Source organism: Gouania willdenowi, chromosome 15 (assembly GCF_900634775.1).
Source record: "Gouania willdenowi chromosome 15, fGouWil2.1, whole genome shotgun sequence".
NCBI classification, from domain to species: domain Eukaryota; kingdom Metazoa; phylum Chordata; class Actinopteri; order Blenniiformes; family Gobiesocidae; genus Gouania; species Gouania willdenowi.
The window spans coordinates 1,255,578-1,276,369 of record NC_041058.1 but is presented as its reverse complement, the minus strand read 5'-3'; the positions used below and the strand labels follow the sequence as shown (position 1 = coordinate 1,276,369).

At 41.0% G+C, this 20,792-nt stretch overlaps 1 protein-coding gene across 1 annotated transcript; it reads left to right on the top strand.

Annotated features, from left to right (window-relative positions):
- The first annotated feature begins 986 nt into the window (after nt 1–986).
- On the top strand, nt 987–13,569 carry LOC114476888 (high-affinity choline transporter 1-like). The gene is made up of 8 exons (XM_028468882.1): nt 987–1,170; nt 5,652–5,768; nt 5,868–6,023; nt 6,087–6,235; nt 10,533–10,676; nt 10,834–10,987; nt 11,096–11,313; nt 13,009–13,569. The coding sequence occupies exons 1-8, from the start codon at nt 987–989 to the stop codon at nt 13,567–13,569; spliced, it is 1,683 nt and encodes a 560-aa protein (XP_028324683.1).
- Nucleotides 13,570–20,792: the final 7,223 nt, after the last annotated feature.

The window sequence follows — 20,792 nt, the reverse complement described above, 5'->3', positions numbered from 1 at the left end:
ATGGAGACCAACACCTGAGCTACCAGACCTTCAGCAAAGGTAAGGTCAGAACATTGTTGGTATTTTCTACAGTGAATGGAACAAAAGGAAGGATTGGCTTTGTGGATGCTCCTCACTGAGGATGTTCTGAGTTGTTGTTGTTGACATTTTCTCCATGTTTCTATGTTTCCAACACAAACAACAGATGTGCTGTCGTGTCATAAGATAGATCTTGTTGGTAGAGTATGGAGGCTGTATTGAATGTTTATGTTGGTGTTTATGATGTTGATTTTGTTAGATGATAAATACTTGTTCATGTGGATCTTGTTGGTTTTTTTATTTTTCATTATGAATTTTATATTTTGATAAGCGCATTGAGATGACTTTGTTGTAAATTGCTTTATAAAAATAAAGCTGACTTGAATTGAATTAACACTTGCCTGCAGAAACATATGAAATTGTCATTGGTGGTCTCCATTTGCAACGCCCTGCCTACCCAGCCCTAGTGGTCACGGCACGTCACTGTTCTTAAGGTATAAATCAACGTTAAAACAGGCCAAAGCCATGTTAAAAAAAGGCCAGGAACGCATTATGTCACTAAAGTCTCACTCTTGTCATTTTCTGAAACGTGTCAGGCCTGATAACATCAGCAGACACTTCACTCAAACACACAGCTCAATGACGACTTGATGACTTTTCAAATACCAGGGATGCACATTAAAGCCTCCGCTTGTCAGCATCTCCACCTTCGACACACACACACACAGCTATAATGCAATGCTCAACTCATAGAACAAACATTTTCATTTGTAGAACCATCACAACCTGCCTCACAACCAGCTCCACTAGCACAACTTCATCTATTCCATCTCAGAACACTCTGCTGATCAGAGACACCACCAGAGTCGTAGCCTCAGGTTAGATTCACATTAGAAAAGAGAGTTTTAAGAAAATATTTATCATAGGCAGACGCATCAGTGCTCTGACTGCTTCACACGTGCTCAACCATGGCTGTGAACGTCCCCGGAACCATCGTGATGGTGTGTTTCTACCTGCTGGTCCTTGGAACTGGGATCTGGGCTTCCTTCAAGTCCAGGAAGGTTCAGAAGAAGAGCTCAGCCTCTAAGATGGAGATGACTCTGCTGGGGAACCGCGGGATCAGCTGGATCGTGGGAATCTTCACCATGACAGGTGAACGCTTAATGGTTCCACCAAAGACTCTCAAATGTCTACACATTTAAATGAAGGGCAAGAAAATATTACCTTATAACCTGCTGATGAATTTGACAATTTATCAGTCTTCATTTTTGCTCTACAAAAAAATAAAATTCTCGACAAACTCAACAAATCTGTGACAAATGAACATTAACAACAGTCCACTTTTAACATGATACAACTCCCATTTTATGTTGACCTCTAAACCCCCTCACTGCTCGCCATTTTAGAGCATTTTGACTGATTTTTAAACACCCACAGAATAATTTGTACTATGACAATCTACAATCTGAAACCAGAATCTGAAAGAATAGCTTGTTTAGTTATCAGCAGTTGAATAGAAGTTTCACACAAATTGCCAGTTTGTGAAGCTGAGAAAAATGTCTTTTTCTGAAAAAAACTGTCAGTGACTTTGAAGCTATTATTTTCTGCTTTAGTGACACCTCAACATTGTTTTCCTTCTATTGGTTTCCAAAACAACCTTCAATGAAACAACCTTTAAACACACATTAGAAACATTGCTTTTGTTTTGTGTAAATCTGTAATGGAAACACAGCTAGTGAGGGTTTAGTTTAACTTTTAGCCAATCTAGCGAGGTCTGAATAAAAATAGTGGAATTGGACGTATTCATTTATTTTCTTCAAATGCTAGACATTCAGTCACCTGTTTTTGGTGAAAATTAGTGTGTAAATGTGATATTGTCTTAAACGTGCATGTGAGGGATTTCCGTGTCATAATGGAACCTGATTTAAATTAATAATAATAATTTAAAAAAAACAAAAAACAATTGATTGATTTTTCCTTTTCAGAATCTGAATTCTACGTTTTCCATCTGTTTTCTGTGATCATGAAAATCAGAGGCCTGAACTAAACTTCCTCAAATCCTTCCAAAAATGCTTATTAATGCTGATTAATGTGGATTAATTGAGGTGACTATTAATAATAACAATAATATTTGTGAGGATATTAATATTCTAAATCGTCCATTGACTGTATTAGCACTCACTCACTCACTCTCTCTCTCTTTCTCAGAAAAAACGTAAACTATTATTAGAATTCACTGGAAAATCACATGAGACTCTAGGATCCCAAAGTGGGGTACAGGTACCCCCAGGGGTACACAAATTGTCATGTGGGGTACATGAATAGAAAATCTAAATTGTAAACTAGAATATAAATATAGAAGCAGTCAGGATCCTCCATGCATTGCCATAAATGACACATTAGCTGATGTTAGACTACCCATGGTTACAGATTATTATTATTATTTTATAATATATTGTTCCTCAACAGGATAGGTCAAATTCAGAGATAGATGTTAATGTAGGGCTACATTGTATGTGACATTACATTAGTGGTTAACAACTTTTTTTGCGTCGTGGCCCCATTTTAATATCACACATTTTTGGCGTTTTCAGAGACTTTTTTGTTCTTTTTTTCTAGACTTTTCTGCTTTAATTTGAACTAGATTTATATTTGAGAAAGTGAAAGTATAGAATACAGTTATTAAAGGTGCAGTCCGTAACTTTCAGATCTTTCCCTCCTCACTGCTATCATGCCCTGCCTCCAAAGCCCCTCCCTCAGAGGAGCTAACAAGCTAACGTTAGCCCGACAGCAACATCACATTAATACAACATGCTCTGTTAAAAGCATATTACTGCAGCGCTTCTCTCTCTCAATGTGCACACACCAATCTGTCAGTAGCAGTCTGATTAATATCACACATTTTTGGCATCTCCAATGACTTTTGTATTCTTTCTTTCTGCATTTAAAGTAGAACTAAGTAACTTGTGCTTAGCGCTCCCCCTAAAGGTCCTTTTGATGCACCGTCACTGCACACTCAAACACAGTCCAAGCTGTTCTCAGGCAAGTAACTGTCCATGCAGTAGAAACAAAAACCAGCAGCAGTGCAGCATTTGTGACGTCAGTGGACTCGTCTAGCTGCAAAGTGAAAAACGGACTATTTTTTATTCCCTTCAGAAGCTGATGCTGTATGTCAAATGTCAATCAGGAAACAGAAAAGATCATTGGTGTTGATCTGCCCTCCATCCAAGACTTATACCTGTCCAGGGTCAGGAAACGGGCAGGTAGCATCACTGCAGATCCCTCACACCCTGCACACAATCTGGCAGACGCTACAGATCACTGTACGCCAAAACTACCCGCCATAAAAACAGTTTCTTCCCCCAGGCTGTCACTGTGATCAACTCTAAACAGTCAGAGTGTCAGACCTGTTTCTGTTACTGTGAAATAACCTGGAACTAAACATATCAACCCTGGATCAACCTGTCATTGTGAATGTTCATGGACATAATATTTTCATTTAAATGTTCATCTGCACTACTCATCAATGCACTACTGCACTATTATTTTATTATTATTATTGTATTTTTATTTTATTTCATTATTATTATTATTATTATTATTATTATTATTATCTTGTTTTTTTTATTTAGTTTGCACATATTCGTCTAACTACTCTTATATTTATGTTTATACTTCTTTTTTTATTTATTTTTATTTATTCTAGTTGATTGTTATTATTTAATGTTACACTATCTGAGAGAGCACAGGTCACCAAAACAAATTCCTCGTGTGTATTTATACACTCTTGGTCAATAAAGTTGATTCTGATTCTGATTCTGATTCTGATTCATGGCACATATCCACAGCGGCAGGCAGAACTAATTCCTCCGCTCTGGTGAAAGTCTTTTTACTTTAGGGTTAGGGTTAGGGTTGGGTTAACCCTAGCCCTAACCCTAACGTCTGGCTATGAGGTAGCTGACTTCTAAAGCACTTTTACAGTCACCAGTCAGTGACACAATTGGTCTTTTCTGCATCTGTAGCCCATTTGCTTTTCTTTTGCAAAAATCCACCAGCTTTCCTACAAGGTTTGGATGTTTGGTTTCCAGATGCTGCCTTAATTTTGAAGGCTTCAGCGCTTCGTTGGCTAGCGTTATCCCACACTCAACACACTGAGCTGTCGGCTCTGACTCATTGCCTCCGTTCACAAAGCCATTGCCAGATTATTGTTGAGAAATATGACTACATTACTCATATGTCTTCTATATACTCACTAAAACGTCACTAATAACGATTGAGAAAGAGCCAAGAGTTTCTCTGTCAACAGCTTAAAACTAGTCAATGCTCAACGGTAGAACTCCAGTTGATATCTGCGCGTGCCTGTGGTACAGGGGATGTGTTTGAATGTAAACATGTGATGCCCGTGTTGCTTTTTCTAATGAACAAAAGGATCTTATCCAACGGTTAGCTGAACACACCCTTCTCTGAAGTGTGTTTGTTCATTAGTTTAACGGCAGGTCTGAACACACTGAAACATTGGCAACATTAAATCACAGACATTTGCTTTATCAATCAGGAAGAAAAAAGAAAACACAGGAGTGAAAGATATTCATTATATAAATCGAAGGGACATCAGAAACAGGGAACAGTAGAGTTATTGTAGAGATAAAATTAAATGCATTAAAATGAGCTACACTATTGTAAAAAAAAAAGGGTTAAAAAATATATTTAAAAGTTTACATACTAGAGTTGGAATACTTTTATTCCAATACTTTTCAGTAGTCATGATTACAGTTATTGAGTTTATTTTATATCTAAATATTTCTAAGACTTTGTTTGCTCAGAGGAAATGGTTCGTAAGACACATGAATAAATATTTGTTTTTCTTCTCTAAAATAAGTAAAATAAAAACCTTTATGTCGTCGAAGGAAAACATTTGTAACATTCGAAACAAAGCAATTTTCTTTGTGTTGTAAGACTTACACAGACCACAAACAAACGACTGAATGGAATTATTTCACATTTTGTGTGTGACACTCAAGTTACCTCATATGTGTTGCAAAAGTGGATTTTTCATAATATGTTCCCTTTAAACTTCAGAACTACGAACACCTGCAGCAGCACCTTGAGGGAGACCTGTATCTTGAATTGTTCTTGAAGCTCAACAGTCTATCTTGGTCTTTCAATAAATGCTCAGCGGTCTCTCAGTGTGAAGGAGGTTCATGAATGGAAGATTCAGAAACAAGTTTAACAATCGAGTGCTTGAAGTGGGATTTAAACCCAGCACTGTGATAAGCAGAACTAAAGAATTAAGTCCACATCCGCAGACACACAACTCAAACACACAACTCAATGATGTCTTTACAAATAGTGGAGATGTGCATTAAAGCCTTCACTCGCCAGAAGCTTCACCCTCAAAACACAGAGCTAATTCTACGCTCGCCCCAAAGAGGAAATGTTTTCCATCCGTAGAACCGTGAACTCACCTCTTGACCAACTCTACCAGCTCCCCCAGTAAAGCTTCATTCATTCCACCACAATAATATTAGGGTTAGACATACCTTTAAAGAGAGAATTTGAAAAATGTTGGGGTTTAAATTTAACCCTAAAAATTAAATGTCAGGAGGGTCACTGTGTTTTACTGTGCGTTACAGCGACGTGGGTTGGAGGAGGCTTCATCGTGGGCACCACTGAGATGATGTACACTCCTTCAATGGGACTGACCTGGACTTTAATTCTGGTGTCGGCGTACAGCATGTCTTTTCTTGTTGGTGAGACTTTAAGAAGCTTTTATTTCACCTGAACAAACAGACTTGTTTAGGGTCTGAAGCCTCACTCACTGACTGACTCCTTTGGTGAGGTCTCTGCAGGTGGTTTTGTGTTTGCCAAACCATTGAGAGCCATGAAGTGTGTGACCATGCTCGATCCGTTCAACAAAAAGTTTGGGAGAATTCCGACAGCTGGGCTGAGCCTGGCCTCGCTCTTGTGTGACATCGTCTGGGTGCCAACAACGCTGATCGGACTGGGTATGGTTCATCCCTGCTGTAGTGTGTGTGCGTGTGTGAGCACTAATGGTCACTCTTTGACAGGAGGAACTATGACGGTGGTCCTGGACCTGCCCTTCTCTGTGTGCATGTGGATCTCTGCGGCCGTAGCCATCATTTACACTCTGATGGGTGGTTTCTACTCCGTGGCTTACACCGACGTCATCCAGCTCATCCTCGTCATTGTCGGCTTGGTGAGTCTCAGACGACCCTCATGATATAAAGTGTGAATAGGGAATAGAACTCACACATCTCCTAACAGTCTGTGCAGCGCCCGTTTTATATTCCGCTCTCAATTTTAGAGGACACTTTAGGACGTCTTCCTCTCCTTTGGGAATCTTTTTGTTTAACAACAACTTATCAAGTAAAAATTTAATAAATGACTCAAAGGACATAGAAAGCACCATAAAAAACACACAATTAGACTACAGAAAATGTAATCTTTTCTTACTTATCCTTAATCAAATCGCGCAGCAGCATCTTGACCAGGAAGCACAGATCTCTCTCTCGTAGCCACTTTGTCTAGCTGTTCCGAGGCAATCCTGAGGCGTTCCCTGGCCTGCTAAGAGACAGTCTCATCAGCGTGTCCTGGGTCTTCTTCACTGTCTCCTATTGCTGGGATGTACCAGGGGGTGTCAGAGAGGCATTCTAATTAGGTTTTCTAGCTACTTCATCTGGCTCTTCTCAATGTTGAGGAGCAACAACTCTACTCCGAGCCCCTTCCGGATGAATGCGCTTCTCACTCTAAGGGAGAGGCTAGCCATCCTATAGAGGAAGCTCATTTCAGCCGCTTTTACCCACAATCTAGTTCTTCCACATTATCTGCAAAAAGCAGCGACCCAAACCTGAGGTCACCAAACTGGACCTCATGATACCTTGGCTGCGCATAGAAATTCTATCCATACAAGTTGTGAAGTAAATTGTGACAAAGGGCAATCCTGGCCAAGTTCAACCTTAACTGGAAACAAGTTAGTGCCGGTAATACGGATCAAACTCTGGCACCGGTTGTATTGAAAACAGATGGTCCATATCAGGAGGTTTGATACACTATAATCCTGGAGAACCCCGCAGATGACTGCCTGAGGGTTGAATACCACCCAGTCATAAAACACAGGTGGACTGGGTGGGAAAATTCCCAGGCATCCTCAATGACCTTGCTCCCTCACCAGAAGATGTGGCGGTAGGATGTAGGAGGTCTTTGAAGTTTTTCTTGTACTGATCCACAGCGTCTCAAATTGAGATCAGCAGCGCACCATCCTCACCATACATGAGGCAGACTTCTTCCCTCTTCCAAGATGCTGGATGGTGGTCCAGAACCTCTTCAAATCCATCTGAAAACCATTCTCCATGGATTCACCAAACTCCTCCCACAACCACGTTTATGCCTCGGCGACCTACTTGGCTACACCCCGCCTGGCCCGTTGGTACCGCTCCACTGCCAAAAATGCCCCATAGTACTCCTCCAACCTGATGACATCCCCACTGCCGGTGTCCACCAGCAAATTCAAGTGTTGCCGCCACGACAGGAACAAACTACTTTAGGGCCACAGCCACTACCTCCGTGCCAGTTCAGAAAAACATAACCTTGACCCCGCCCCCAAACCCAGCCAAACAATCATGAATGACAGTTCTGAAAGTGGAGGGAATAGAGATCTACAATCAATGTACCTTAACGAAATTACAGAAAGTGAGATTTTCACTATTGTACAAAAATGTAAAAACAAATCTTCAGTGGACTGTGATGGGTTAGACATGATTATAGTAAAAAAGACAATAGACTGTGTCCTCACTCCTCTGACACACATTTTTAAACTTTCTCTCAGCATTGGCATTTTCCCTCAAAAAATGAAAACTGCCAAAATAATACTTTTGTTCAAAGATGGCGATGATCATGTATTTAATAATTACTGTATAGACCAGTGTCATTACTGTCTCAATTTTCTAAAATCATAGAGAAATGGTTCACACAGGAACTGGACTCATTTTTAGAGACAAATAAAGTACTTTTTGAACACCAGTATAGATTCAGATCCAATAGATCAACTTCTCTTGCACTCACCCATTGAACAGATGAAATACTAGCAGCAATTGATAAAAAAAATCAATACTGTATATAGTTAGTATTTTTTAGATTTACAGAAAGCATTTGATACCGTAAATCATAAATTATTGTTGGCAAAACTAAATAATTATGGTATAAGAGGGCATGTGTATAAATGGTTAGAAAGTAATCTAAACAACAGACAATATGTTCAAATAAACAATCTGAGTGTAAAACAATTATATCAGGAATTCTACAAGGTTCAGTAATTGGGCCAAAACTTTTAATTTTATTTATCAATGATATTTATGAGATCAGCAAAAACATAGATTTTCTTTAATTTGCAGATGACACTACCGTGTACAAAACCGGATCTGATCCAGAAACATGAATTAGTGATATGGGAACTGAAATGACATATTTAAAAACATGGTTTGACAGGAATGATTTGTATTTAAATTGGGAAAAAACAAAAAGTATGATTTTTGGGACAAAAAAGCATGGTGATCAGAAGATTACCATTGGCGATACAGCTATTGAAAATGTTTCAGAAATAAAATTTTTGGGAGTCATGCTAGACGATAAAATGAATTGAAGGCGTCATATTGAATACATAAAGAAAAAAGTAAGTAAATGTATTGGCATATCACATAAAATAAAGTATACTTTTGATGAAAGAGCATTGTTTAGATTTTATACATCTCTAATTGTCCCATATTTCACATATTGTATTGAGATCTGAGGTAATGCATGCTAAAGTTTCACTGACCAAGTTTTCCTGCTCCAAAAGAAAACCATAAGAATTATAAATCACAAAGGTCCAAGACATCACACAAATGAACTTTTCATTGAAGGTAAAATTTTGAAATTTGCAGATTTTTTTCAGTTAAAAATTGTCCTGGCCATGTGGAAAATCAAAAACAAATTAGTTTCAGTGCACATTTATAATAAATTTATATTAATCACAGATGAAAACAGCAGGAGGAAAGGAAACTTTTGCACCATTTGCTCACACTTCACTCAAACAGAGGTTTCGTTGTCACTGGAATTAGGTTGTGGAATTCATTGGACAACAATTTAAAAACTTGTCACACTATTGTTCAAATTAAACACATTTACAAAATGTTGTTGATTAAAAACTACAGTCATCTATAAATCAAATATATGTTAAACTATTGACATCTGTAACAAAACTGTTTTTCTGTTTTTGTTGTTTTCTTTCTTTTTTTGTTTGTTTTTTGGTAATGATGTGCCTGTTACAATGTTAAAAAAAAAAAAAAAATCTCTCAGAACTGATCGGCGACCATCTACTTGGACATTCTTTTACTGAACAAAAAGGGGCGTGTATAATAAAACTCGGTCTTCAACATGCTCTTATTCTGACATGTGAAAGTACAGACCATCACTTACAATGCAGAAACTGTAAATAGGATTACATGGAAGAATAAATTTGATTGATTGATTGATTGATAGACAACACATTTGGGTCTGCCAGGTTTGACCAGTATCCTCTCCCAAAATCGGAGCAAACCAGGTAGTGAACGGTTGACAGCTCTACCCCCTCTTCATCGAGTGTCCAAGGCATGCAGCTGTAAGTCCGATGACACAAGCACAAAGTCGATCATCGAACTGAGGCCTCAATTGTCCTGGTGCCAAATGTACATATGAACATGCTTCTGATTAAACATGTTTTTTATGGACAATCTGTGACAAGCACAGAAGTCTAATTTTAAAATGCACCACACGGATTAGGAATGAGGGGGCTATTTCTCCCAGTCATGCCATGTAGTCCCCCAGCAGGACAACGGAATCCACAGAAGGAAAACTCTTCAGAACTCCCTCTAAGATGTTCCAAAAACTGCTTTTTGGCCCATAGACACAAACAATAAGTATTGCCGCCTCTGTCCGGCTCCTCTCACATTTGGCAACTCCAGAGTGAAAGGGCGTTCAACCACTTTCATGAAGAATGGTTTGGGAGACCTTGCTATGTGTCGGGGTGAGGCCGACTCCATCCAGTCGGAACTTCTCAACCTCAAACATTAGCTTAGGCTCCTTCGCCAGAGAAATTATATTCCATGTCCCTAAAGCTAGCTCCTTTAGCTAAGGATAATTTTGCGAAGGCTCCCACCCTGATCTGCTGCCCAATCCACATTGCACTAACCCCCATGCCTCGCTCCTGCAGGTGGTGAGCCCTCTAGGGGACAGGCCCATGTATCTGCTTCAGGCTTGGCCGGATCGAGCTCCATGCGCAAAATCCCAGCCACCAAGTGCTTACTTATGAGCCCCATCCCCAGTCCTCAAGAGAGGGACCGTGGTTGAATTCCAAGCAGGGTATACTCGGCACTATCCAGTCCAAAAACGATAGAACAAAAACAAAAATACACAAAAGAAAAAATTCACAAACATTTATACAATCAAGGTATCTGTGTTTTTTCTGTACCTGTCTGCAGGTGATCTGCGTTCCCTTCGTTCTGACCAACCCTCACTGTTTGAACATCAGTGATACGCTGATGAACAACACCTTACACGCACCATGGATTGGTTCGCCTGACTTAAGCAGGACTGCCATCATTATCGATGACTTCCTTTTCCTGGTAGGTCCCGGCACACAGATAATATCCATCAGCTTAGGGATTAGATGGCACATCATAGTAGTTCAAGGAGACATAGTGCTCCTGGACGAATTAATTGATCATAGCTTCTGTAGTTCCATCTCAGATATGCTTAGTGATCCATGTTGTTCTTCCTCAGACTTTGGGCGCTCAGGGCCATCAGTGCTTCCACCAGAGGACATTGTCGGCCTCTTCTCTGAACGCCGCCAGGTTCACATGTGTTGCTGCTGCTTTTATTTTTATCCTGTTCGGGATTCCTCCCATCCTGCTCGGAGCTGCCGTTTCATCCACAGGTAAGAGGAATTTTGATGGTGTTGAAGAAAACTTGGAGATGTTTTCTCACATATTAGCATAGACATGAGGAAATGTAGCCACAAGGTTTCCTTTCTGTCCTTTCTCAGACTGGAACATGACCTCTTACGGTTCTCCGTCTCCATATGAGCGAGGAGAAGCAGCGATGGTGCTGCCCATCGCCCTGCAGCACCTCACCCCCCCCTTCATCTCCATCATTGGGCTCGGGTGTGTGGCCGCTGCTGTGATGTCATCAGCTGACTCAGCTTTACTTTCAGCAGCGTCAGTCTTCAGCACCAACATCTATAAGAGCGTCCTGAGGCCTCAGGTGAGGACGATCTGACAAATCTACTTCAGTAATTAAACAGTTCCAGCGGCCTCCCATGAGGCGGTGCGAGCAAAGCAGAGGAGCAGGAGTCCAGCGGCCTCCCACGAGGCGGAGCGGGCAAAGCAGAGGAGCAGGAGTTCGGCAGCCTCCCATGAGGCGGTGGGGGTGAAGGGGACTCCCCTGGCGATACAGACGAAGTGGGTTCTGGCGACCCAGATGAAGTCACCTCCAGCGTGCCAGGCGAAGAGGGCTCAGGCGAGACAGACGGGAAGACCTTCGGTGGGCCAGGCAAAGAGGGCTCAGGCAAGCTGGGAGTTGGCGGCCTGGTGCGGGGAGCCGGCACTGGCGGCAACGTTGGCGGCCTGCAAGGACCAGACGCAGCAGGACACGAGGAGGGAAGACAATGACATTGACAACAACAACGAACCAGCAAACACACTGTGACCAAGCACTCAGCTAAATAGTGAAGGAGGCCTGATTGGGAACGGGCCACACCTGGGGAAAAACATGAGGGAGCTAATCAGTCACCAACCAAGCACACAGACATCACTGGGGGGTGGAGTCTGTTACGGTGAAATTTACGGTTTCCTCGTCTTTGACTTGAAAACACACTCTGTGGTGATAAATGATGAAGACCAGTCAGGAGAGATGATGAAGTAATAAAAAAATGATTTAATCTAAACTAAATAAAAAGGTACAAAGCGGGATAGACAAAGCAGTGGTCTCCTCTGGCCAAGGGAGAGACGCGAAGAAGAAGGGCCCAAAAGTTCCTTTCACACACATTTATACCCCACTGTCCCACCTCCCCCCTTCCACAGACAACAAAGAAGAGACCGGGGGGGGGAGGTCAGTCTGCCGGAGGTGACACCTCCGATGTCGGGGTGAAAGTTAGGTGTATGTGGGTGTGTGAGTGAGTGTGTGTGTAGGTGAGTGTGTGTGTGTGTATGTGTATATGATGTGTGTGTGTGTGTGTATGTGATGTCTGGGGTGGGTTTGGACGTGCTCTGGCCTTCGAGATTAAACTGAGGCCAACTGACATTCCTTTAGAGAAGCTGTATCATGGGAGTATGGGTCACTGACTTTGCAGGAGGATGAAAAGACATCAGACAGGCATGGAAAGTTACAAATTGGGGTATTAAGTTGAATGAGATCAAAAAGTAAATATATGAGTATACATAATTAATCAATTTTGCCACCACAAGTCACAAGCAGGAACACCTGAAACACAGACAAGAGTTAAACACATGACCAGACTCAAACAGAACAAACAAAGACACATAATAACTGAAAGAGGACCCCAAGGGCAAAATAACAAACATAACCTGACAGTACAAAGTAAATAACTAAGACCAATACTAAGGGTGCAGTAACTAAGTAGGACAATTAGTAATTTAAAAGATAAGTGACGAGACAGGTAATAAGGTAGCCAAGTTAGTAACTTGTTCTGTAGTTAATCTAGTAAGTAGCAAAATAAGTCAATAGATATGTAAATAAATAATTAGGTAGATATTTTAATAAATGAGTAAGAGAGATGACTCATTGAAGGATTTTTTTTTTATTCATCGAGTAAACACTGATCTAAGATTGGCTGCTAGCTCCTTGCTGATCTTTGATTGGTCATACAAACCCTGATAGAAGTGTCTTTAATAAGAAGTCTCACTGTATGTCGTACTTTCCACCTTTTTGCTCCTTTAGGCATCAGACAGAGAAGTGATGTGGGTGATCCGAGCCGTGGTGGTCACAGTGGGCGTGGTGGGAACGGCGTTAACCACCCTGAAGAACAGCATCCTGGTGTTCTGGTTCATGGGTGCAGAGGTGGCCTACATCCTCCTCTTCCCTCAGCTCGTCTGCAGTCTCTTCTTCAGCGTCTCCAACGCCTACGGCTCCATCAGCGGCTTCCTGTTTGGCATTACGTTGAGGCTGCTCAGTGGGGACGCTGCGCTCGGACTCCCCGTCATCCTGCACTTCCCAGGATGCACCTTGGAGGACGGAGTTTACGTGCAGTATGCTCCAGTGAAGACCATTTCCATGCTTTGTTCCTTTGCTACCATTTTGTTGATTTCTTATGTGACGTCTTTGCTGTTCAACAAGAACCTGCTGCCTGAGAAATTTGATGTGTTTGAGGTGAAAGCCAAGGCAACTGAATACCAGCTGACAACAGTAGTTGATACCACACAACATGACAACACTGAAAAACTGAGGGGGAACTTCTCGGTGGTGGAAGCCTCAGAGTTGGAGAAGAACACAACTTGTTAGCCATTGTTTTAAATGACGGAGAAGGAAACTGTGTTGTAATTTTGCTTGTTTTTGGAGTAGTATTATTGTCATTGTGTTTATTGTGTCCTGTTGTGAATCATGTTGTGTATCTTTCCAGGTGAGGGAAAAGTAAACTGTATAGAAGACAGTAAATGTGCTTCTTCCTTTGAGCGTGTTACGGCAGAATTTACGGTTGACCTCATTTGAGACATGATTCATTGCTCTGGTTGAATGATGGAATCCAGGAGAAGCATTGATGATTTTATATAAAAAATGTTTATTCTAAACTAAGAAAAAAGGTACAAAATGGAACAAAGTGAAACAAAATTAGCGTCCGTCCAGGCGGACGTCCGAAGGAAGTGCCGCGCCCCGCTTCAACAGTTTCAAAGCTTAAGCTTTTTATACAGATAAGAAAAGGTCCCAACAGTGAGAGACAAAAGGGAGGGAGTCAGATGCCCATAGTGGCAATGTTGGAGGATGATGAAGATGTTATGAGAAGGTTTGGCTCCAGTCTTTATCTGTCTTGATAAGTGTGTACGTCAGTGTATGTCCTTGGCAGGGACTGTGCTGCACTGAGAATAATACGATCTGTACTGTTTAATCATGATTCAGCTGTTCAAAAGTGTAAAGATTAATGGAGTCGTCATGTATTAAAACATGACAAATTGTACACATGAACATACATTTGAGGATATGATGATGAATATAAAATTTGCCATGACATTCCCCACTTTTGGTCGCCTCAACGACCAAATCAAGAAACAAAATTATTATATTCCACCTTTGCTGTCTGTCAGGGTTAACCATTAGCATCGTTATTGTCATACATTGGATATATTCTTCTTTTGTGAGGCACAGATATATCAAGAAAAATGTGGAAATAAACTTCTTCATCATTATTATTAATGGCATGAATCATCAAAAATCATCCTTTATTGCATCTAGATAAGCAAAAATCATCATTTGCATCAAGGACATCACTCGTCTTCATCGGCTGAGTTCAGTGGTAACTGGGGTAACCAATAGCATCATGAGTGAAGAACCTTGAGTATTTTCCTCAATCGTAGCAGAAGGGTTTATGACTGTATTCCTGCAGCTAGGTGTGAGGTTGTTGTCTGAGGAAGGGTAGTCTCCACACACCTGGCAACCTCTCTTGGGATCGGAAGGTACCTGAACAGAAGAGGGGGAAAAACACCAAAACAAAACTCTTGGGATTGGCTGGTACCTGAACACAGGCGCGATCCCACTACTGAGGCTTTAGCTGGTACCTGGTACCTGGTAGGCTTTAGCTGGTACCTGGACAGAAAAAAAGGGGGGGGGGGGGGGGAAAAAACAAAACAGAACAAAACAAAACAAAATAAAATAAAACGAAATGAAATAAAATAAAATAAAATAAAATAAAATAAAATAAAATAAAATAGAATAAAATAGAATAGAATAGAATAGAATAGAATAGAATAGAAGTTTAGGGGTGTTAGGTTTAGTTAACTAACTAAATGAATAGTTAGTATGGCCAGGAAGGCAGAGACAGGTCAGAGGTCAGGATCTGAGAGCTTTTCAGATCCTAAAAGGTGCTGCTGCACAATCACACAATGGTTAGGTGTGGGTTAGTGAGCTTTTAGCCATGCTAGCTCTGTAGCATTCGCACGCGAGTGGGAAAATATGAGGCTGAAAGAAAAGCAGGAAGTATTAATTCGATTTTCTTTTCCTGGAGTAAGAAGAAGCATAGCTGGAGTTGCAGTGATTATCTGTGGTACATCTACTTACCTGGTGAGAAGCAACAATTTGAGAACCACTGTTTACAAGGACATGCAAGTCGGACGGAGAAGGACATGCAAGTCAGACGGAGAAGGACATGCAAGTCAGACGGAGAAGTGTGTAGTGTGATTACATGTCTTCTCAAGATGAATACATACAATTGGGAGACATGGAGATGTGAGAAAGCTAAATGAGTTTAACCAAATAAATAAATAATGTTATTTATTTATTTAAATTGTTTGTTTCATTTTTCGTTGCTATCTCTTATTTGTGAAGGAGAAATCTTATTCTATCCTTTATTTATTCTGAATAATGTTAACACTCCACACCTATTCACATAGCCTAATTCTTTTATAGAGCTGAATTTGTCAGTTCATTTATTTCATTCATTTCCCTCATAATTATTATTTGAGATGTAATTTACTTAATTTTGAAGGTCAATTGGTGGCAAAAGTGTCTCCTATTCTGTGTCTGAACCAGAGTTCAGCGAGATTATTGGCCCTTTAAGGTTAGACAGAATTAAAGTTAAGTTGAGTCGAACAATCATATTGTCTTTTGCTCTCTGTATTTATCCCATTCGTAGGGGTGACGAGCCCCAGCACGGTTTGGAGAGCTTCCTTAAATGCTTGGAAGTTACTTAACTTTAAACTATCTCTTATTTCAATCAATTATCAAGAATTTCAGGAGGACCCTTTTTAAATCTCAGGCGACCCAGATTGGGCCACCAACCCAATGTTGAGAACACTTAATTTTTTCCCTTAAAAGTGTCTAAACCCAGTGAAGGTGTTTTATGGTCTTGCACGCTAAGTGCTGTTGGAACAAGAAGAAAATGGTTGGAGGGTTTGAGGTATATTTTCCTATGATAAAATATAAATCAAGAATCAGAGGGACGTTGGCCCCTCCCTTCCCTTTTTTTACATAAGAATACATTTGGATTCTTAAAACCATATGATAAATATCATTGGAAAATCACTTATCTGATCATTTTGGATGTGTCTCCGTTTTCCTCTCTCTTGTGTCCGCCTGCCTTTGTGCCCTCCAACCTCCTCGACCTCCTTCTCCTCAGCCATAAAGGTCAAAGCCAGGGTCAACTGTACGCTCCTTTTGGAAATTTGAAGATCTGTCCCCACTTTTGCAGTTGGATTGGAAGTCGCTGTAGTCTCTGGAATAGATATTATGTTAGAACATCCACAATATGTCATATTGTCACGTGTCTATTTCAATCTATTTCCCCTTTGCTTCCCAGTTACAGTTATGGACAATACTTCCCTTTAATTCTCATCCTTCATCATAACAAGCAGTGACCAGGCATGGCGGCTGGAGGAAGGATCGGAGTCGAGAAGGCGGTGGCATTCTGTTAGGAAACACTCAGAAACAGAAAGAGAGGAAACCATTAAGACTTAACTGGATAATTTAAAATATCTCTTTTCTTTAGTTGGATCTGATTCGTCTCCTTACAGCGACCTGTATTTTGGAAAAAGCTACATAATAACAACAACTAAGACGAAGACGTAGACAAGTGCACACCACAACGAGTATACACATATAACAACAAAAACATGGACACTGAACATGTAAGGTCAGTCAAGGTCAAAGCCAGTCATTCCACTGAAAGTGGTATCATATATAAAAAAACGTCGTTTGGTGTTTTTAAACACCCAGAAAAAAACCCTTTAAAACCTGGTAAACTTTTTAGAAGGCCCAAGGCCTAAAACCATAGTTCTTTTAACAAGCAGCAGTGTTTTCTGAACACCCCACTACATAATTGGCAAAAACAGGGAGAAGATCTAGTGCATCAAAACCCAGGAGGAAAAGAAGGTGAAACAGAGGAACATGTGTAGTCAAACAGCCATTCATCGGTCAATCACTCAATGACACGTCCACGGCACATTCGCACTCACAACGCGGTTCTCTCAGGCATACGTAACGTGTCATCATTCAGTCACTCATGCACCGCACACGTTCATGCCTCAATTTTCACGTCCATGCATTCACAAGGTTTTGCTGCAGTGTCTAAGTGGAATATAGGTCTCATCTAACCCACCAATGGCGATAGCCAGTCCACCTCGTCTCTCGGGGTCAATGAGCTCTTATTGCCCCCCCATGCTTGGCAACCTTTTAGTGTTAATTAATTGCTTTTTACTGGTATCATCTGATTACTAAGAGGTACGCTCCTTTTTACTTCCGCCTTTGCGGAGTCTTAGATTATCGCCCGTGGTACTGACAGTCTGCTCATCTGCTGATCAGGCAGGAATAGCACAGCCGTGTCTAACTCAACAAACTCAACCGCGGTACCAAACCGCGGGAAATTCACCCGCCGTCCGTCTCCAGAAATGTAAAAAAGAATCTCTGAATCAGCAGGGCTCAACCACCGCTCTTGAAAATAAGAGTTTGGGAGAATAATTCACAACAGTACCAAACTGAAGGAAAACACAACCTCAGTACCAAACTGAAGGAAAACACATAAACTCAACCTCGGTACCAAACCGAGGGAAGATTTCGCACAACTGTCAGGACTTTTATTGGGCACCTCTAAGATAGAACGGAGCACGCAACCTCTAATAACCCTCACTCTAAGGGAACGTAGAAATTTGTTCAGAACGGTATTCGGTTACCAAGCATGTATCAAATCAGGTGGACCGCTATCCCCCGAAGAGTGCTTTCCCTAGCAAGGTTTATCCTTTTTCTGCACATTAAACCAGGACTTCTTGTTTGAAAAGTAATTGCCTATGTACTCATAGCAACTAATGGGACATTTTTTCTCAGGAAAAATTTGGTACCCCCCCCCTGCTGTCGAGTGGCTTTGGGCCGGCCAGACAGTCCGACGCGGTAAGGGGGAAGCGCGCAAAATGAAAACAATGAATGTTGAACTAGGCTGTCTGTCGCAAGCAGCTTTAAAAAGGGTAAGGTACAGATTGTTTACGAGGGTATCGGTCAAAAAAATGTCAAAATTTAAACTTGTTGAGGCTGCAGTCCTCAATCTCTGTCTCAATTTTCCTGAAATTGAGTAAAAACAAAAGAGAAAAAGAAGAATCGTTCAGAAATAACAAAGGAGAAAAACGTGTGAGCTCAAAAAAATCATGGCCAATAAAAATTAAAACTTCAGCTCTGTCTTCAGCGGATGTAACCATATCTTGCATTGTGGGGGGCCTCCCCTCAATCAAGAAAATAAATGAAAGAAAAGCAAACAAAAACAACCTTATCAGTAACACTATTTTCTTCCCCTTTGTTTGTTGTTTTCTCATAAAGGCCAAAGCAGTGTAAATAAATGAGCAACATAATGAATAAAAGCAAAGATAAATGATGGGCACACTTGATCTCATGTGGCAAACAGAAGGGTTCTGTGTGAAGTTCTGTGTTTCTCATAGTTATGAATGTGGGTGTGTGACTGTATGTCTGGTCTGTCTGCGTGTGAGAGAATAAATGAAAACAAAATAATCTAGTGCACAGTCAGAAGATAGAGGGGTTAGTATTGTGCGAAGGAGAAGCTTGTTGGCTATTTGCTAGTTGTCCCCCTCCATGCCAAAGTTCAAGGCTAAAGTGATTTAGCTCTACCACCAAAGGCTGTGGTGGACTTCTTGTTGCTTGGTATCCTTGTGGCTTTTGAAACAGTGTCTTTTTGGTGAAGATTTCCAGCAGACGTGTGACCAGTCTGCAGTTGCTGCCCATCATTCAGGCAGTAGTCGTGGCGTTTAACTCGCAACTCATTGGTGGGGGGAGTGTCCACTCCGACGCCCACAGGTTCTCAGTTTTTGATGATGGGGCAGGATGTGTTAATCCAGCATTGGCATGCGGCCCATTCATAGACGATGAAGAGTTGACTTGGGACTGAGCGAGTTATTTCAGCATTGCTTTGCTGAATGGGAGTTGAGTCCTTGAGTCCTGAAAGGTCACACACCTTTGATTGTCCATTTCCTTCTGATGCTTGGTCCTTTGAATGATGTTGACATTCCATTAGCGTAAGAGTTGAAGGTGATTTCATTCTTTCTTTGAAGATGTCGTTTCTTCAGGGGACAACCACAAAGCCAACAGAAACTAACAATTTAAATAATAAAAAATGATAATGATGGTAACAGTAATATTAAAATAAAATAAAATGAAATACTGTATTCATCATAGTGTGTGTTTGAGTGTGTGTTGCCCATCAAACATGAAATCAAAATAAAATTTAAAATAAAAATAGTGTCTGTGTGTAATGGCACTATTCTATCGGCAGGGGAGAAGTGAGAAATCACAATGTTGTGTCACAAGTGTGTAGTGCACTAAACTGGCCAGTGAGGGGCGCCACCTCTCTCTCTTGGGATGGGTGTGGCTGTGCGTGTGCGTGCGCCCGTGCGCGTGCCTGTGCGTGTGCTCTCTCTCTCTCCCTTTCTCTCTCTCTGTACGTGTGTGTGTGTTAGGTGTGTTAGGTGTGTGTGTTAGGTGTGTGTGTGAGGTGTGTGTGTGTGTGTGTGTGTGTGTGTGTGTGGTCACACGTCCAAAAAAAAGAAAAACACAGCAGCGACGTGTGTGTGTGTTTGGCTCTCTGTATTTCTCTCCCTTTCTCAAAAGCTGACACTCGTCAAATGAAAGCATTAAAGCCAAGCCAAAGGGAGAAATCTGATTCCACGTTTAAACAAAATAAAAACAAAGATAAAAAAAAGTAAAACTCGCCTGAAAGCATGATCTGAGTTCACATCATACCAAGATTGTATATGCGTATGCATATATTATTTGTTTATTGGGTTGTTCATCTGTTTGATTCACAGAAACACAATTTAGGTTAGATTCGGGGTTTTAATCTATTTTGCTTTCGGTACAGAGGTGAACTCAGATCATGGCACCGCTGGGATGTTTTGGAAACTTTGGTTGCCCGTCTATCTATGGTCAGGACCTCACAGGCTGTGGGTGTCCGAACAAAACAAAGTAAATAATGACCAGCCGTATTTTATGCCTAAACAAAAAAAACGGAGCCCGAAGAAAACCAGAGAGAACCTACAGCATTAAAAAGCACAGAACCTCAACCATTTGAGCCTTTCTCATGGCAGTTCACTGCGTCAAAACACAGAACAGCTGAGGATCAAAATCAAAGCTCAAAGCTGAAAATCAATACAATGCTTGACTGGTTCCAAAAAAAAATCAACACAGAGCGAATATATATATATGTAAATGAAAATTTATACATATATGTTTATAAAGGCAGCTTTACCTTAGTCCGAATTGGTGTTTGAGGTTCAACCGATGGTTCGTGCTCCAGTCTCTGTCCGAGGGGTGGACAGAAGATGGTCCTGTTCGTGATCGCCAATTGTTACGGCAGAATTTACGGTTGACCTCATTTGAGACATGATTCATTGCTCTGGTTGAATGATGGAATCCAGGAGAAGCATTGATGATTTTATATAAAAAATGTTTATTCTAAACTAAGAAAAAAGGTACAAAATGGAACAAAGTGAAACAAAATTAGCGTCCGTCCAGGCGGACGTCCG

Excerpts from the sequence above, each read along its gene's own strand:
- LOC114476888 (XM_028468882.1), top strand. The coding sequence starts at position 987 with ATGGCTGTGAACGTCCCCGGAACCATCGTGATGGTGTGTTTCTACCTG. Across the intron at positions 6,236-10,532 it reads TCCTCGTCATTGTCGGCTTG|GTGATCTGCGTTCCCTTCGT; the intron begins GTGAGTCTCAGA and ends ACCTGTCTGCAG. Across the intron at positions 11,314-13,008 it reads AGAGCGTCCTGAGGCCTCAG|GCATCAGACAGAGAAGTGAT; the intron begins GTGAGGACGATC and ends TTGCTCCTTTAG.